General features: G+C 40.1%; 1 protein-coding gene across 2 annotated transcripts in view; it reads right to left on the reverse strand.

Moving 5' to 3' along the window:
• Positions 1-20,576, reverse strand: part of Lmbr1 (limb development membrane protein 1) — a 136,435-nt gene that overhangs the window by 85,940 nt on the left and 29,919 nt on the right. For both annotated transcript variants that reach the window (XM_005367461.2, XM_026789376.1), the window contains one exon: positions 3,943-4,046. In XM_005367461.2, coding sequence (XP_005367518.1) covers positions 3,943-4,046 — 104 coding nt within the window. The remainder of the gene's footprint in view (positions 1-3,942; positions 4,047-20,576) is intronic.

The raw sequence follows: 20,576 nt of genomic DNA on the forward strand, positions 1-20,576 counted from the left end.
ATAATAACAATTAACAGCAAAATCTGTGCAAATGTGGATATGAGACATCATGCTTGTCTCTTGGATCCCTGTTCAGGTGGTTCTTCTCGCTGATGTGAGGTCTAAGACAGTAGTTCTTAACCTGTCATTTGTGACCCCTTTGGGGGTCAAATAAGCCTTTCACAGGGGTCACCTAAGACCATGTGAAAACACAGACATTTATATTACAAGCCATAACAGTAGCAAAATTATAGTTACAAAGTAGCAAGGAAATAATTTATGGTTGGGGTCACCACAACAATGAGGAATTATATTAAAGGGACACAGCATTAGGAAAGTTGAGAACCACTGTCTAAGGAGGAGCACAAGAGGTGATGTTTCTGGCTTTTGCCAACAGCTCTTAATTCCAGAGGCTGTTGTTAATTAAGCCTCACAAGATGTAGCTGAGTCCCTTTCCTGGCTGGTAAGTGCAGACAGGGCAGAGGCAAGGACTGTCCAAATCACAGGCTGTCTTAAGTCATGACCTACCTAGTTAACAACTACATCTTCATAAGGAGTGTGAACTGAGCAGATATTCCTGGAACACCAAACAAGAGCAGCAGTAAAGCAACAGTTAAACCTGTTGCTTGTATTTATAGCTAGCACACAAGCTGGATTAGGAAGAGGAGGAACTGTGCAGACAGCAGCAGGTGGTTTTGTGAGTCTATGCATCTATGCCTACACACCTGTGCACTGCTGCCTGCATGGCCCCCTCCCCAGCAGTGCTTGGCACTGAGTGGCACATGTGTTCCAGGGTACTCCTTCCCTTGACAACAAAAGAGAAACACTGAAATGCAGACTTATCACTACACTTTAAAAAAAAATAGTAGGTACAAAAACCAAAAAGACTACAAGACAAGTCTTGAAAGTCATTCTTACCAGCCCTGCTCATCCTCCAGACTCAGCTCATCTAGCTGGCCTCCTCCTCGGTGCTTGCCCCAAGATCAAGGCACCACTTCTGTTAGTGGGTCCCACAGTTCCTCAGTACATGTCAAACTATGGCTTATTTGTGTGCTTTCCTGATTACCCCCCACTGTCTGTCCCTTGAGTGCAGAGTCTAAGTTCTACATGAGCAGCCCCAGCAAGCTCCTTTAAAGGCACAGTAACTCATACTTAGAGCTGCTTACTAATTTTCTGATGAACAGACAGATATCTAGGAAAAACTCTAACTCCAAACTTCCACAAAAACTGACATCTGAAGAGTCTCCAGCAGCCTCCTCCTCAGGCTGTCCATTTTCTGGAGTACTCTGTAAGGCTGGATATTCTACACTTATTCTAGAAGCCGTCTGGCCTCAGGTTTCAGGTGAAGCCTCCTCCTCTTTCTTCACACACCCTGACAGCACAGCTCCTCTGCTGTCAGCATTTCTTGCTCCTCTTGTCTTCCCTTTCCACATTCTGCCCTTAGCCATCTCCTTGTGCTTTCCAGTGTGGGACTTTGGGAATGTCAGATGTCATATCACTGCTATTTTATACATGAGGTCTTTAGATGATTTAATAGTATTTAATATTTTTGGACCTCAGTTTTAGCTATATACAAGAAGAATTTGAACTAATTCAATGATAAGACCTTGCATAATTCCCTCAAGAAACTATAAATAGGAAAGCAGCTTTCTTTCTTTTTGTTTGTTTATATGCTTATTTGGTTGGTTGGTTGGTTGGTTGGTTGGTTGGTTGGTTGGTTGGTTGGTTGGTTGGTTGGTTGGTTTTTTCAAGGCAGGGTTTCTCTTTGTAGCTCTAGCTGTCCTGAAACTCACTCTGTAGACCAGGCTGGCCTAGAACTCAGAGATCCACCTGCCTCTGCCTCAAAGTGATGGAACTAAACACATGCACCACCACACCCAGCTCTAGCAGCTTTCTAAATTAAAACCAAGTAATTCTTTCCTATAACATAAAATTTTAGTTGCCAATCTTAAAACATTAGGATAGAATATAATTACAACATTAAAAAAAAGCCAGCTTTCTCAATTTGGAGCTTGATAGCAAAGCAAATCCATTTTCACCTCAGTACATTTGCTAACTAAGAAGTGAGCTGACAGCTTTCAGCTGCAGGGTGTTCATGTCTGAAGTAAGAAGGCCAGTCCACAAAAGCTCTTGGCCTCTCGGGAGTCCTTCCTTGATGTGTCTCCCAGACTATCAAGTGTTAAACACTCCCATTTGCGAGACCCCACATAAACAACGCTCCTCTGACAGCATAACTAAAACTGAAACAGCACAGTTAGGGGCATATCCCTGGTCAAGGATGACACACAAATTCATGAGGCATTCCATACTTTGCAAAGTTATTAAGGGGGCTGGGGCTGGGGTTCAGTCAGTAAAGGACCTGCCATGTAAGCGCGAGGACCTTAGTTGTAAAAGCTGGTATAGAGGTGTCTATCTGTAACTCCAGGGCTAGAGAGGCAGAAACAGGCAGGTCCTTGGAGCTCATTGGCCAACTAGCTGAGCCAAATTGATTAGTTCTACATTTGCTGTGGAACAATGGTCTGTACCCTGTCACTTATATTTTAAATAAAGCTGATTTGCCAGTAGCCAGGCAGGAAGTATAGGTGGGGTGACCAGGCAGAAAGTAGAAGCGGGGCAACAAGAATTCTGGGAAGAGAGAAGTGCAGTCTTCAGTCATGTCCCAGCCACAGAGGAAGCAAGATAACAAGATGTGGCTGCCTTGCCGAAAAAAGGTACCAAGCCATGTGGCTAACATAGACAAGGATAATGGGCTAATATAAGTTATAAGAGTTAATAAGAAGCCTGAGCTATGGGCCAATCAGTTTATAATTAATGTAAACCTCTGTGTGATTTCTTTGGGACTTAATAACTGTGGGAACTGGGCAGGACAGAAAACCTCAGTCAGCATAGATTCCTTGAAATTCCTGTCTCAAAAAATTATGGTGAAAGGAAATGAGAAAGACACTCAATTTTTATCTCTGTCGTCTACATGTACATACACCTGCTCAAACACGTGCAAACACACAAACTGCACAGATGTCACATACTGGAAAAGGGGGAAACAATCCACGATGTTTGCAACTTCCCATGTCAAGTATATGACATGGATAAGCACAATTCACTCCATATATTGCAACAGGAATAGAAGTAAATCAGAAAAGTATAAGATACCTCAACTCTAATACTAGTTCACTCTTTCAAATGTTTACTTATATTTGTTCATTATATTTCTAAATTATATTCCAGAGTTTATGGCTGGACACTCTGTATTCAAAGTCAGAGTCAGTCATGCCCCCTATAAAGCCATAGTATGTTTTCAGATGTTCTCAAAAAGCTTCCCCATATGCTCACTCCCAGGTCTTCCATATTCATGTAAGATGAGCCGTTCTCAGTACTATGGGGGTCTACCTACTATCGAGTGCTTGATTTTATAATGTGTTACTATTCTGAAAATATGAGATGTAGAATAGCTTTCACATTAAGACGTAGGGGCTGGAGAGAAGGCTCAGCAGTTAAGAGCACTGACTGCTCTTCCAGAGGACCCAGGTTCAAGTCCCAGCACCCTCATGGTGGGTAACAACTGTGTGTAACTTCAAGACCTGACACCCTCACACAGACATACATACAGACAAAAGGCTAATGCATATAAAATAAAAATAAATAAACAATTTTTTTTTAAAAAAAAAAAGATGTACTTTAAGTGTATCCTATCAGTTCTAAAGTAGATGAGGCCTAGAAAGGCCTAACAGCTTTGCTATCAGGCTATCAGTTTCACAGGAGACACTCCTTCAGGGAGATGTGCACCGTAAATGGACTTCCTGCTGTGTACACAGTGATTCACTGTGCATTGTTTTAATATCTAACAACATTGTGTCAACACAGTTATTTAGTAATTCAACTGCTTCTTTAAATCAACTTCTAGTTTAATGTGAGTGATATTTAATTAGCTATTTAACAAACTTAATCAAAACTCAATTTACTTACCTTTTTCAGGCCCGCAAAACCTTCCGATTCCAGAAAGAAAAAGGCAAAGGGCATCAACACAAACAAACAAAGGTTGGAAAATAAAGACGCGAGATTCCACAAACCTATAAAGATGACAATAAGAGAAAAAAAAAGAAAATTGGGTTAGATATCGACATGGCATTTCAAAGTTCACCAATGCTTGTGATGCTCATCAAGACCTATATTTTAATAATAAAAAGCAATACCTATTTTAAATGACTATCTAAACTTAGCAACTAGAAAAATAATTATATATTTACTTTAAACATTTTTATCTGTGATTTGTACCTAAAGGGGAAATACAATATAGAAACTAGCTACTTTTCCTCACTTCTCCAAGTAAATTACCCAAAGATCTCTTATACACAGAGATCCAAAAAAACAGATCTTTAAACGCATCAGCACTTGAATATTTAAATTACAGCCACTGCATCTGCTTATCATTTAGCAGATACCAGGCCTACACCAAGCATTTCATACACAGCCCATTTAAGCCTCACAAGCCAGCCTAGGGGAAAGCACTTCCTGGACCCCACAAGCCCAGCACTGCTCTAAGGGCCTTGCAGACCTTCTATGAACTCATTTCTAGGCACAGGAGTGCCTGGGCAGGCAGCACTGTTGACTCACAACACTGCAGTGGAGGCTAACACTTGCCAAGCTGCAGAGCATGTGAGTATCAAGGCAGACTACCTGGAATCCTGAAAAACACATCACAGGAGTTCTAAAAACAATTCCAAGTAGGAAAGAAAATGTGAGCCAGGTGGGCAAGCTCACAGAGCCATTTTCCTTTTGTCCATGTTATGCCACAATAAATAACAGTGAGAATAAGTAAATTCAGAAAGTGTCACTTTTAGGCCTGTCACTGACAGAGTATTTGGCCCAACATCTATTTTTTTTACAAGAAAAACACTAAAATTTAAAATTGAGCTTCAAAATGATGGCTGTAATCCTTAAAATTGAGTCAAAGTTAAAAGTTATACCAATGCATTCAGAGCATTGCATACAATTAAAAGTATCAACTCGGGGCTGGAGAGATGGCTCAGAGGTTAAGAGTATTGCCTGCTCTTCCAAAGGTCCTGAGTTCAATTCCCAGCAACCACATGGTGGCTCACAACCATCTGTAATGGGGTCTGGTGCCCTCTTCTGGCCTGCAGGCATACACACAGACAGAATATTGTATACATAATAAATAAATAAATATACATATTTTTAAAAAAAGTATCAACTCAAACTCCCCACTGCTATGGCATGAGTTAACGTGTGTGCAGTCACCCTCCTCCTAGGAGAGTGTAGAACATAAGGAGTTAAACTTCTGAACACTTGTATCACTTATCATTTATTTTAGTAGATAATTAATAACATCAACTCATAGTTTCTTATCCAGAAATCTAGATTTAATGTACATATAATACATATTTAATCTTTTCAAGGCCAAAAATAGTTAGAAATAAATGTCTTAATATCTTTTACTTTTCTGAGACCCCATCACATTATCCCAAGATGGCCTTGAATTCTTCTTTGTAGCCTAAGACAGTTCTTGATCCTCTTGCCTCCACTTCCTGTGTGCTGGAATTAAAGGCAAGCACCACCACACCTGGTTAATGGTGCTGGGACTTGAACCCAGGGTCTCATGCATATCAAGCAAGCACTCTACCAATAGAACTACACCCTCAGTTCCTATCTTAACATCTTTTAGTGGAAATTTGAACTTTATAAAGCAAAAATTGCTTTAAAATACTTTTATGTGTACTGACCCTTAAAAGAAAAAAAAAAGTTAAGGCCAAACACGCGCACCTCTAGCTCCATCTACTAGGGAGGCCACCCATGAAAACTACTAGGGACTACAAGCTCAGGGCCAACATGGATAACTTCAGGGAAATTTACTTTAAAAAAGAAAAAAAGCTTTATTCTTTTCTTTATTGATAAGCACTAATTATAATCAACAGAAGGGTAAGTGGAATGAGGGAGAACTAAATGCATACTCCTAAATCCTAAATCGTAGACTTGACTGTAGCAACCTTGCTAGGTTCCAGGTTTGTCACCTGCAGCTCTAATGATATATGCATGGCCATCATTAGCATTAATGAAATAAGGCATGGCTGACAGCTGGACCAACGCCTCCAAGAACAAGTACTTCATGCTTTTCTGTTTTTACTAACCATCACTTCCCTAGAGGCAACTAATTTGCAGAACTGTTAGCTCCTAGCATGCTACGTTCACCACTATCTGCCTTTTCCTTTCCTTTCCTATTTCTTTTCCCCTCGCCCCACCAAGGTGTATCAACTCCTAGTTTTCATTACTAACAATCTGCGTGTGTCTACCAGTTTCCCCACCACTACCTGATCTGAGTAAAGGGTTCAAGGCACAGTTTTTCAGGAACTGTATCTGAAGGAAGAATAAATGGGCCTGGATCAAAGCTGTGCTCTCAGGTTAAGTCCATAAACTTTTGTGTGTGGTGTCCGGTTCCTTTTTTGGCTGTTCAACATTATTTTCTTTAAGGCTCTCCAGATATATGAGGAAGGGAAATAATCATAATTCCTATTATGTAAATTATTACATCCTTGAAACACATCTAGTGTTGATATGTAGCTTTCAGTATAGTGGGAAACAGAGAAACAGCAATTCTAAATAACTTGTGTTATAGAGGATGTCATATGTCGAGGATTATATTCAAATTAGAGGAAACAGTTTTTATGTAATTATATGGCACACAGCCCTTTTAGAAACTATTTTTTAAAAAAGAAACCCCTGTATCTGTTAAGAACCCACTGTAGCAACATGGGGTAGCACCTAATCCTTCAACCAGGGCTCCTGTTCTACAATCAACGTAAGGTTCAGAAATGCCAGATCAGGGCTGGAAAGATAGCTCAGCAGTTAAGAGCACTTGCTGTTCTTTCAGAGAATCCAGGTTCAATACCTATCACACACATGGTGGCTCATAACCATCTGTAACTCCAGTTCCAGGGGATCCAATGACCCTCTTCTGGCTTCCATTGGTACCCGCCTCCGTGGGGACCAATGGTGCACAGACAAACAGTTATTAATAACATTTTCTAAGTGTTTAAATTTTAAAATTGGTAATAGCTCATTTTTTAAAAATTGTAAAACCAAAGAAAAAAGAAAAGAAAAAGAAAAACCAGTTCTGAAGTGATCCAAAGCCAGAAAACAGCTACAGTGCACTACCTGATTTGTTGAGAAACCTCTGGGTAAAATAAATTCAATTTCCTAAACTACTCATCTTAATTCCACATATCTGCAATTGTTCTTGTTTATGTACATATGTGTGAGCCTCCTATATGTGTACCATATGTATGCAGGAGCCCTCAGAGGCCAAAAGAAGATGTGGGTCCCTGAGTACTTGGTTGTGAGACACCATGCAGATGCTGGGACTCAAACCTGGATCCTCTGACAGAGTAGCAAGTGCTATTAATCATTAAGTTATCTCTCCAGCTCCATATCTGCAATTTTATAATGAGAAATTTCCACATTTAAGCTCTGCAATACATCATATTGCTCTCCATCATTTGAGTCCCCAACTCCATCCTTAGAGTTAAATTTTAATTGTCAATGTAAAATGAAGAAAACCACAATGTATACAAAAAGTAAAACATGTTTATCTTAACAGCCCCACTGAGCAATAACAAATACACAGTGCTCTGGTTCAGGTGCAGTCTGAATGTGCCTCCCCACGTGCCAAAGTCTGGGAAGCCTGTAAGAGACAGGCCTCCTGGAAGACAACTAGAGTCTAGAGAGCAATATGAAGGGACTAACACTTTTCTCATGGGATTGTATCCTTGTTCCTACAGAAAGTCACTGTAAGAAGAGGCCACTCCATTAGCATTTTAGGTTCTGCACATAGCCAACTCCTTCTCTGGTGGGTGAAAATCACAAACAGGACCCTCATGAGGAGACCCATATTCCTAAACTGCCAGAATGATAAAGCAAACACTTCTGTCCAAAACACCAACCCTAGATGTTATTACAGCCACATCAATCTGATTAATACACCAAGTGGACAGCTCTATACCCATACCAGATAATGAGCACACCTACTGCCCAGACACTTCCACAAACCCTTACAGAATCTGTGCCTTCTGCCCTCTCTTTATCAACATGCTCCCCCATCCCACAGCCAACCACTGATTCTATATGAAAAAAAAATTGTTTTTTACAATTTTTGTGTAAATGAACCCTGTAGTGTTGAAATAGGAGCAGCAGGGCGCTTCCCCAGCACCTGGCCGCCCGCACGGCTAGCTTTACCCGAAATAATTACACCGAAACTGTATTCTTTTAAACACTGGTTGGCCCATTTCTATCTAGCCTCTTCTAGGCTAGCTCTCGCACCTGGACTAGCCCATCTCTAATAATCTGCTGTAGCCCACGAGCTGGCTTACCAGGAATGATCTTAACCTGCGTCTGCCTGGAGTGGGAAAATCATGGCGACTCCTTGACTCAGCTTCTTTCTCCCAGCATTCTGTTCTGTTTACTCCTCCCACCTATGTTTTAACCTATAAGGGCCAAGCAGTTTCTTTATTGCTTAACCAATGAAATCAACAGATTGATATATGACACTCCCACATCACTGTAGTTTTTGGGTTTTGGTCTGGCTTCTGGGGCACTGTGACCTGTGCCCACAGCAGTGGCTACAGCAAACCCTTACTGAATTACCCCACCTGTAGACATCATCTGAGTTGCTCCCACCTTGTGGTTCTTACAAAACTATGCATGTCCAAACTTTGTGATGGACACAGGCTTTCACTTTGGGTGAGTGTACAGCAGAGGATGGCAGAGGATGGGAGCTGTGTGTTTGACATTTCAGGAAACTGTCAAAATATTTCCCAAACTGGTTGTGTTTTTACATTCCCACCAGCAAAGGAAAATTCTTCACATTCCCTGAAAACAAATCCTTTAACAGGTATCAGATCTGCAGGTGCTCTCTCCCAGTCCATGGGTTGTTTTTCAAATCAAAGAACAGTTTACCAAATTTAAAAGGCCAAATTTATGAAAATTTTCTTGATCTTGATCTTACCTGAGAAACAGTGGTGCAGCCCAGAGTCACAGAGATTCTCCTGTTTGCTTCTGAAATTTTTGTGGTTTTACAATTTACAGTTAAGTTTATGGTTCTTCAAGATAACTTTTTATGTGGAGCCAGGTATCAACTAAAGGTCAAATTTGTCTGTGATTATCCAACTGTTCCAATTCTATTTGTTAAAAACATCCTTTACCTACTAAATTGTATCTCTGTATCTTTGTCAAAAGTCAATCAGCAATACATGTGTATGTGCCCTTGGACTCGGTACCCTGCTGGGTTGACCACTGCCCCGTATCTATGCTGCTACCACACTGTCTTGATCATCACAGACTGAAAACCATCCTGAAGTAGGAAGTCCTCCAATGTTGTTCTAGCCATTGAAAATTCGCTGAATTCTCAGCTAAACTTTAAATCAGAGTATCAGTTTCCATCTGTCTTAGCTACAGTTCCTACTGCCGTAGAGACACCATGACCATGGCAACACTTACAAAGCAAACATTTAGTTGGGGTGGCAAGCTTACAGGTTCAGAGGTTCAGTACATTATCACCATGGTGGGCAGCACAAAGGCATGCAGGCAGACAACATGCAGGCAGATGTGGTGCTGAAGCTGAGAGTCCTACACCTTGCAGGCAACAGGAAGTCAAATGACTGTCGCATGAAGTAAGTGAGCAAAAAAGACCTCAAAGCCTGCCCCCACAGTGACGCACTTTCTCCCTTTGGCAACCATTTTCTTTCAAACCATCTGCCACCCAAAATACTTATTGGGATTTTGACTGGCATTGTGTTGAATCTATAGGTTCATGAGAGGAAGGATTAGCCTTTTAACATTATCATGGACAAAATACAACCAAACTCACAAACTGTAGGCCTAGTCCCTAGTGTAATGACATCTGAAGGCAGAGCTTTGGAGAAGGTATAGTCCCTGTGAGAAAACATGGGGATCTAGAATATCTTAGCCATAACAACAAATGGGTGCAAAGGCTCCCTTGGGACAGGGTCTTACGACACTGTCTAATGCCTACTACTGGTATTCATTCTTGGGAAAGACCGCTTAGAAAAGATTGATGTTTTCTATCTTCTCAAGACAAAGAAATGCTTTAAACTGAAAGGATGGCTTATCTGTTTCTAGAGATCACTGCCTCAATAAAATCCTTACACAAAATAGATAAACCACTTCTGAGAATCTAAAAGTAAAATACTAATATTAACTCCAAAAATAGCACAGAAACAGAAATTTGGAGATGAAAATTTTCTCACTCAAAAGCAAATTTATTTTTTTGTTCGAAGAATTTCAATGAATCCTCCTCATACACAAGTTCTCAAAGTCATAATGGCACATCTGAAGCTGAACTGCAGGTCTCCCTTTCGCTCCACTGCTCTGTGCCATCTCAAACTTACTGCTGTGGGTGACAAGGGCATCATAAACTTAATTTCATTATTTTTATCTACCAAAGAACATATCAGTTTCATAATATTTTATTCAGGACATATTGAACAATTAGTCCATTAATTCTATTGGCAAAAAGCAAAGTGCTTAACTGAGCCCATGAACATTAAGCCAATTAAATAGGAAAAAGCAATACTACAGTTATCTTTTCAGGTATATATGTACAAGCACATACACATACACAAACCTCCCTAAAACACCTCTAAACTACAGGAAAATTCTTTAAATTTCAATGTCAAGAGGTTGGAGAAACAGCTCACTTGGTAAAATGTTTGTTCTGCAAGCATGAGGACTCTAGCACCCATGTGGAAATCCAGGTGGTATGAAATATGCTTGCAAACCCAGAGCTGGAGGGGTAGAGATGAGTGGATCCCAGGCTTGCTGGCCAGCAACCAGCCAAGGCTAACTGGTGAGATGCAAGCCAATTAAAGACTGTGTCTTTAAAAAGTGGATAGTTCATGAGTAAAATAACACCTGAAATTGACTTCTGGCCTCCACAAGAATATATATGCACACAGAGCACCTACATAAATATACAAGCACACACACACACACACACCAAAAACTTTTCAATTCAATTTTAAGAACACAACACATTAGATAAATTCTGTGTACCTAGTGCACTATACTGTCTTGACCAAAAATAAGGTATTCAGCCGAGCTGTGATTTAAAGGAGCTCACCAGTCTTTACAGCAGCTACCTGAATCAGGAGCACCTTACATCTGACAACCAGAGTTCGGACCACTCAGCTGTCATGACCTTGAAAGGTCTTCAACTCTGTCACTGGGCTTTCTCCTGTTAAATGGGTTACAACTCTGGCTCTTAGCAAGAAGAAAAGAGAAACAACACCAAAAAATTTTTTTTTTTTTGATTTTCGAGACAGGGTTTCTCCGTAGCTTTTGGTTCCTGTCCTGGAACTAGCTCTTGTAGACCAGGCTGGTCTCGAACTCACAGAGATCCACCTGCCTCTGCCTCCCGAGTGCTGGGATTAAAGGCGTGCGCCACCACCACCCGGCTAACACCAAAATTTTTAAACAAAAGTTTAAAAAATGAGAATTTCTAATATACCAGCACTCAGACAAAGTAGGGACAAGAAAATGGTGTGAATTACAGCTAAAACTAGTTCAACTCGTTCCTTACCATTTCATTAATTTTACTCAAAAAGACTTACACTATTTTAAAAATATTTTACACTATGACATTAAAAATACATTAAAATGATTGTGACAGAAAACTAAGTTGGACGGGGGACTGATTTGGTGTGTAAGAATGATGACCTGAGTGTGAACCCGAGCACCCACACAAGAAGCCAGCATGGTTTTGCCGGCCTGGAACCCAGCAGTAGGGCACAGAGACAGAGCATCCCAAGAGCTTCCTGCTCAGCCAGCCCCACTGAAACAGATGCACTTCCAGTTCAGGGAGAAACCCTGTCTCAAGGAAATAAGGTGGAAGATGATAAGGAAGACAGCCAGTGTCCTGCTCTGGCTCTCACCTATGTGTGGTGCATACACAACACAACACACACATAATACACATATACACCCACACATACATACAAACATGTACAAAAACAAATAAGTATTTTAAACTAAGCATAAAAAATAATTGCCAAGAGATACACAAGTTATTAACAACACAAATATAGCAGATTGATAGACTTTTCTTCCTTTCTACCTTCTGCATAAATCTTCTATAAAAGGCACAGAAGTACCTAAAACTTATGAGGCATATACTTAAATACCTTTGTGACATGCCTAAATCTCCATATCCCTGTATCACAGAAGCTTCCCCTTACAATGCATTAAAAGATAATGAAAACAACAGAAAACAAAGATAAACTGAGGTGGAGACCCAGTCCAGGCTCTCTGCTGCTAGCTACACTGTCCTCACCATTCAAACATCAGCCTCAGAAAAACTACCAAATATAGGTTTGTGAATGCTAATGTCTACTATATTTTCATAAACAGAAAAATCTGTAGCACAAAAGAGGCTTTTTATTCTTATTATTAATCTATACACATAGATATTTCCAGAACAACAAATCCAAATTCTTCTATACAGGCCAAAAGGCAAAAACTCAAATCAAAAACAATAACAATAATAACTCTAACCAATTCACTCACTTAAACTAAGATAGGGCTAGGGAGCTAGCTTGGTCAATGAAGTGTTTGCTGCATGAGTATGAACACCTAAACTTAATCTCTAAAAACAATGTAAAAGAGTCAGGAGTGGTGGCATATGCTTATAATCCGAGGGTCAGAGAGGTAGAAACAGGAGGCTCATCAGAAGAAGTCTGAGGTCAGCATGGGCTATGCAGCAAGTTCCAGGTCAGCCAGACAGGCCTATGTGGTGAAACCCCATGGCAAAAAAATAAAAGTGTCTTCTGGGCAAGTGAAAAAAATCACAGAGGATTTTCAAACGGTTACACATATCAACTAACAAAATAAGATGTCTTTGTCATGTATTTTTAATTAACATTATTAGGCAAAAGAAATAAAAATGAACTGAATTATGGCAATATAATTACAAAATACCAGACATATAGGAAAGTCTAAACTCACCATTAGAGGTTTGTCTAATATACAAAAATAACAAGTGTACCTACAGCCAGGAGTGGTGGCTCACGGGCAATCAGAGAACTTGGAAGGTGGAGGCAAGGAGGACCCTGAGCACAGGGCTAGTACTTTCTGGGGGGAAAATACGGGTGTTCAATACACATTGTAAAGTGGCTTACAAGCTTTTCAAAGCTCAATCAATTTACAGCCTTTCCCTTAAAAAGCATCCTACAATTTTGATATAATTGAAAATTATTGTTACCAACATTACACATATTTTATTGCATATATTCATATTAATTTATAAAATAAAAATTGTCAAACTTCTCTGCTTCAAAACGCTAGAATTAAAAACTTCAATTATAGAATGCAAAACTTAAGAAAGGTGGTTGTCAAAGTGAGCATCCATAGCACACTACTGAAGGTAGCAGCCAGTGCCCACCTCTAGAAGAGGTTTCAGCTGGAGGCAACAACAGTCCCAGAACATTCAGTTTCAAACACAAGACCAAATTGCCAGATCACCATAAGGTTCCTTATCTTCTACCGCCACCTGCTGGTATCACAAAATAGTTCCAAAATACAATATTCAACTCACGTTGAGAGAATCTCAGGGTTAGAGCGACTGCTAATCTGATAGACTTGCAAGAAAAATAACGTGCAAAGGCCCTGGGTTTGAACCTTTGTACTACAAAATAAACAAGGTGAGGCGGGGTACACCTGCTTGTAACTATCCTTTTTCTCAACCTCTTTATCTAACAAGATGTATTCATTGGTATCCTCATCCATAATGGACTGACTACAAACCAAACCAGTTTGGATCCAGGAAACTTAATTTAAGTCATTTTCCAACCCAAAAACCGAGACTGGTTTTCAATATGACAAACGGTATCTCAGTGTCTAGCCACTGTACTAACACAAACTGTCACAACAAACTAAACTATCTGTGTCAATTCACTAATAAATTATTAGTAGCATTTAACAATGGTGCAATAAAATTTAAGGTTTATCTTTTAATAAATATTCATAAGCAAATATATCTTCTGTTTAAGTTTGATTGCTAATAACCTAAAATCTTGTTTGACCTTCTGTGGAGTTTACAAACAGATTTTGGAGAAAAGATGGGTTTTGTACTGTTTATTCATGATATCCCCAGCTCACTGCTCCTGATAAGTCAAGATAAATTGCAGTGTTCACAGAGACCAGCCAGATCACTGAGGCTCACTTTAACAACTTCACACTCAGTTATCAATGTGCATCTCTGCCCCAGCAAATGAAAGTCAAATAAACACTGGGTACCCCTGGAGAAAAATACTTCCAACATTGGAGAATTGTTTCTAGATTTTAAGACTAGACATTAATCCTATCACTCTCCTCTCTGAAAAAGTTACCATTATTGGCTTTAATTTTAAACTGCAGAAACGTAGTCATTCTGAAGTAGGGTCATCAGTGGTATGTGGCGTACTCCAAATGTTGTGCAGCCACTGCCTCTGTCTAGTTCCAGGACATGTCCTATGTTGTACCACTGCTTAGTCACATGTAGAACTGAAGTTCTGTATCTTTCCACTAACTTGTTAACAGTGCACAAATACAAAGAGTAAACACTACAAATGGATCCTTCCATTTTTCCTTTGATTTCTATTTTTGTTATGTCAGTGATGCCACTTTGTCACCTCTGCCTCCTCTGTTCCAGCTTAAAATTATGGCATGCTAGCTCAAAGAATCACAGTGGAGGTTGCCTTCTTTGGATAACTACTTGCCTTTTGAGAAAAAGCTCTTGGCCCAATACTGGACTTTCACAAAGACTAAGTGCTTGATCTTGGGCTGTGATAGGTCATCCAGCTGCCTATCATAAGAGAGTATCTTCTGATACCCCTAATCTGTACTGTACTGTACTGTATCATTAAATAGAAATGATGTATTGTGATCCAGCATAAGCTGGTCCTAAGAGAACAAGTAATTTCATTTAGAAGTGGCCCAAATACTCAAGGTTTCCTCCTATCTATGTATATTGTTCTCGGCTGACAGATGAAGGGGTCTAGGTCTCATTTAGTCTAAGCTCTTACAATTTCTATAGGTATGTGGGTGGCTCTAACTCTACAGCCCTCTCCGGACAGAAAGAAAAAAGTAAGATGTTTGTATGCCATGAAAATACTCCCTGGACAGAGGATAAAGTCAGGTGTGGTGGTGCACACCTTTAATCCCAGCACTTAGGAGGCAGGCAGATCCCTGTGAGTTCAAGACCAGCCTGGTCAAAAAGAGCTACTTCCAGGACAGGCTCCAAAGTTACAGAGAAACCCTGTCTCAAAAACAAAACAAAACAAAAACAAAAGACATGCTAACCCAAAAGGATAGGGAGTGGTTGTAGATAACAGTGGCTCTGAAGCAGGCATTAAACAAAACAGGTACTTTATACTCTGTATCCACTCCACTCTCCACATATAAAAACAGGTACTTTATACTCTGTATCCACTCCACTCTCCACATATAAAAATGCAACCAACTAGTTCTTGTTCTGATCATCCTTCAGATAAAACACTAAGACTTGAAAAGCTTAAACAATTTGCTCAGGATTACTAATAGTAAAACACAGAGCTGAAATTCAAAGCCATGTCTAGCTGACTCCAAAGCCAAGAAACAGACTCTCATGGGATAATGACCTCCAAAATAAAAAGATATCATTAAAGTCACTAGAGGGGCTAGTGAACTGGTGGTGCTAGGACAATGAGCTTAGAGGGTGAGGACGAACCCACTCTGTGAACTCCAAATGGAGTAAACAGTCAAGTGCAAACACACTGCTGACAAGAAGAAAGTCAATGCTTGCTAACATCCATGGTGAGAGGGGATCTTTTACACAAAAAATTACAATTAGAGAAGCCAAAAGAAGGAAAAGACCAGGCAGCACAAAAATATAAAAACTCTAGAACCCCAAAGAGCATACAAAATCAAAATAGCAAGTATAGAAACAAATATAGAGGTTTATTTTTACATGTAAAAAATCACATACTTCAATATAAAAAACAGAGAAGGGAAAGAACATGACAACTTATGTATGCAGTAGGTGTCTGTAGACAAACTAAAATTCAAAGATCATGAATTTTTCTAATGATAATCATGAGAACTACTTCTCAGTCATATCTTTGGCAACAAAGATATCAGTATTTGATTTTGCTGGATTTATGTTAGAAACAAAGGCACCTATGCCATCTGTCAGAAGGGCTAAGCAAATATTTCCAGAAAATAGTTTGGCAATGATATTTATTAGCCTAACAATTTCTTATCCTAATTATCTACATAAATTATGAAAAACTCAAAAGTCACTGTGAAAATCCCCTGGGTACCCAACAGGAGACAATAAAGGGCGGGGCCACAGCACAGAAAGCTGCTGGTCCCCGGGGCCATGCAGCCATGCAGCCCTCATCTCACATCCGTCAGAAGTCACTAGAGAATAAGTGCTCTCACTCCAGAAAGCTACAAGGTAACTCTGAAGGCTGCTTGATGAATATGCACAGAGCTCTTGTACAGGCACTAAAAATGTTTTCAAAAAACATGATGAGCAGAAAAATAATCAGCACAAATTCAGTGCTTGAAAAGATCCAAGCTACATGTGCTATAAACACATGGTGTGTATATGTACTACAAAAGAGTCGACGTCATTTCCTGCTTTGTACGTTTTGGTATTCTTACTCTCTGGAGTGAGCGCGTACTTTACTGTGCACAGTAAAGAAAGTCACAGCTGGAAGTGTAGCTGCCCTTCCTCATACCCAGAGTCATCTTCTCAGCAACAGCATTCACAGAAAGTGCCTCCTGTACTTTCACAAAGAGAGAAGACATAAAGCTTACTTCTGTGTCACACAGAACCATACTTCTAGATGACAGCTTGTTGGTGTTAGCATTCAGGGCACTGACCTGCCCTTAGGGTACTGACAGGATACATCTTCAGCTGCAGTCACTAAGGGCACTCCCTGGGCACATTCATTGTATTCCCTTTTAAAAAGTGGGCCTTGCCTACCTTCTCTCTCCCTCCCTCCCTTCTTCCTTCCCTTCCTCTTTTCTCTCTCTCTCTCTCTCTCTCTCTCTCTCTCTCTCTCTCTCTCTCTCCAGCCACCCTTGTCCCCAGGGATCAGTCTCTGCCCCCCCCCCGCCTGCTCCCTTCTCTGCCCTTTCCTCTCTGCCCCCTTCTCTCTCCTCTTCCTATAAACCTCCCATGTGAGCCCTGTTTTATGGCATGACTTCTCTTGGTGCTGATTTTTAAATAAATTATAGCAGCTGGTTCACAGCAAACACATGATCTTGATGATCGCTTCAGACTCACTACCGCTCTCTGGAGACTTCAGCACAAACATCACAACAGAGACTGAAAAGTAAGCTCTATTTCATGGCCAAGGTGGTAGAGCCTTTACAGCAGCCAGCATCACTGCAAGCAGCCTAGATGGAGAAGTGACTCTGCCTCCCAAACATTATAGGGGAAATTATATAATAAAACCAGGCACTTTGGATACAACCTTCTCTAAGTCAAATGGCAAGCCAGTCAATTTTTTGTTAAAGACATTTACCATTAACTCAAAAGAAGGCTCCTAAATTAGAAGAAAAAAATCTGAATCTTTTATCTTAAGAAATAGTAAATACAGCCCAAATGTGATGGTGGTGGCAGTGCATGTCTTTAATCTTAGCACTTAGGAGGCAGAGACAGGTAGATCTCTGAGTTTGAGGCCAGTCTGGTCTATAGAGATAGTTCTAGAACAGGCCAAGTCTATATAAAGAAACCCTGTCTCAAAAAAACAAAAAAAAAAAAAGTAAATATTTGTCACTGACTATTCTTCAAGACATGGTTTCACTAAGTAATAAGTTGAACCCAAATAAAAACATATATAGACCCACCTGGAAATTGGAATCAGACAAAAATTTGGGAGTAGGGGGGGGCAGGGAGTAGAAAGTAAGGGAGAAGGGAGTTGAGAAGAACTTGAGGAAATGGTTTAGTCGAGATGGAGGAAGGACAGATATGAGAGAAAGGAAAGAGATATCTTGATTGAGAGAGCCATTATGGAGTTAGCAAGAAACCTGGCCCTAGAAAAATGGCCAAGAACCCGCAGGGGTGACCCCAGCTAAGACCCTAAGCAATAGAGGAGAGGGTGTCTGAACTGGCCTTACCCTGTAGTCAGACTGATGGTTATCTTAAATATCACCATAGAACCTTTGTCCAGCAACAGATGGGAACAGAGGCAATGACCCACATTGGAGCACTGGACTGAGCTCCCAAGATCCAGTTGAAGAGTGGAGGGAGTGAGAGAATGAACAAGGAATTCAAGACCATGAAGGGTTCATCCACTGAGACAGTTTGCCTGAGCTAATGGGAGCTCACCAACTCCAACTGGACTGGGAGTGAATGAGCATGGAAACAACAAGCCTCTCTGAAGGGGGCTGACAGCTGGGGCAGACTGAGGGGCCACTGATAGTGACACTGGGATGTGTCTCTACTGCATGTACCAGCTTCTTGGGATCCTATTCTCTTTGGATGTAAACCTTGCTCAACCTCGATGTAGTAGGGAGGGCCTTGGACTTTCCACAGGGTGGGGTGCATGGCACTCCCTTAGGGTTGGAGGGGTGGGATGGGAGGGTCTGTGGAGGGAGAGGGAGGGAACTGGGAGGAGGGGAGGGAGTGGGAATTTGGATTGGTATTTTTTTAAGTAATAAAAAAATTCAAAAAAATAGCAAAACAATAAAAAATATATGGTTTCATAGACTCTCTTCACTATTATAAAACATCTTCACTGGAATAAGTGAAAAGATTTGTGTTCACAAAAAAAAAATCTCACAGTGAGGTGTCCTAATTTTACATACCTTTAGTGTTCATAAACAATGTATCTAACCATCCATATAACTATCAAATTATATAAACATAATAAAATTGTTTGACAGTAATTAACCATAAAAATAATACCATAATTAACAACACTAGCCACAACATCAATACTAAGAAAATAAGAATGGTATGGACAGGAAGAGTAAGAAAGCTATTCAAGCACCCTAAAGTCATAATCTAATCTAATAGACACCATAAAGAACTGTCCTAGCAGAGAGAATAGTTAGTGCATACATACTAAATTCATACAACAACTATCACATACCAAGTGCCTATTAAAGGCATATTTTTCTATTAGATATATTCCTAAAAGCAAGTGTGCAAGGTGCATTTACTATTCTACTTATAAGAGTAGTGATCTGAGGACAAGACAACATAGTGTCCTGCCCAAAATTGCAGAGCAGGTCTACCTCACTTCAAGTGTGCATGTACGAGCATGTGTGTGTCAGAGGGAGAGTCAGAAAGAGGGAGACATGATCTCACTATCTAGTCCTTGATGACCTGAAGCTCACAGAGAGCTTCATGCCTCTGCCTTCAGGTGCTGGGATTAAAGGTTCATGCCACCATACCCAGATACCACCATTACTTTTTTTTTTTGTAGTAACTGTTTATACAGCATTTATTTTGAGTTAGGAATCTTAAGTAATCTAAAGATGACAAAGCTTTTAGGAGACAGGACATAGGTTATTCCAAACACTGCCATCTTATGTAAGGGGCTTGGCACCTTCAGATTTGGATTTCCAGAGCCCTGCAGGACAAAGAGTGGAAGGAAATGTAGACATTCTGTGGTGATTATTTTCTTCATAAATTCTTTTTCTGATTTTCCACAATGACCATCAACTTGTCTCATGGTTTTGAGAACCAAGAGAAGTTACCAAATGTGGACTCGCCTCTACATCCCATAAGATCTCAAGCGACCTTTAATTTTGACTTTAATTTGGTCTTTTGCAAACTGAAATGACCAGAACAGACAAGGAAAAAAATCCCACCATCTAAGGCAGTTCAGTGACAGATACAAGTGAGACCATGTTAAGTGTGGTGTTAAGTGTGGCAGTGAGCAGAAGCCCTGAGGAGCTCAGCTGCTCCAAGAATGGGATGGTCAGGTAAAAATAAAATGAGAGTTCCAGACACAAACACAAACCCTGCTATTCAAGGGAGATCAGAGGTCATCAAATAACTGCCATGCCCCACTATTACTTTTTAAATCACATTAAAATTTTAACCAGCAGATCTTGTTTATATTGTGTCATGTTTTAAAATGACTAAGAAAACAAAATAACAACTGCAGTCTCTGCTCTATCAGGTCTTCAGTGGAGATTGAGGTTCTCTGACATAACCAGATGAACCAAAAAGTCTTTGCCTACAATATTTAAATGAACCAAAATCAAGTAAATATTCAGGCTAGTAGCTCACGTCTCTAATCCCAACACTTGAAAGGCTGAAACAGGAGAACTACCATGAGTTCAAGGCCTACAAGCAAACTCTAGACCACCTGAGGTTATAGTGTGAGACACTATTTCAAAACAGACACACATACCAATTCAAAACTTACAGTAAGTATAAGAACTGCTTCTTAGTTAAGTAAAGGAAAATAGTAACTACAACTAGTAATGTTAAGTAAAAGCTAGTTTCTGACTTCACAGAGGACTTCAATAATTGTACTGGTTAATTTTTTTGTCAACATGACATAAACATAAATGTGTAGGAAGAGGGAATT

Source organism: Microtus ochrogaster, unplaced genomic scaffold, assembly GCF_000317375.1.
Source record: "Microtus ochrogaster isolate Prairie Vole_2 unplaced genomic scaffold, MicOch1.0 UNK18, whole genome shotgun sequence".
In the NCBI taxonomy this organism is placed as follows: domain Eukaryota; kingdom Metazoa; phylum Chordata; class Mammalia; order Rodentia; family Cricetidae; genus Microtus; species Microtus ochrogaster.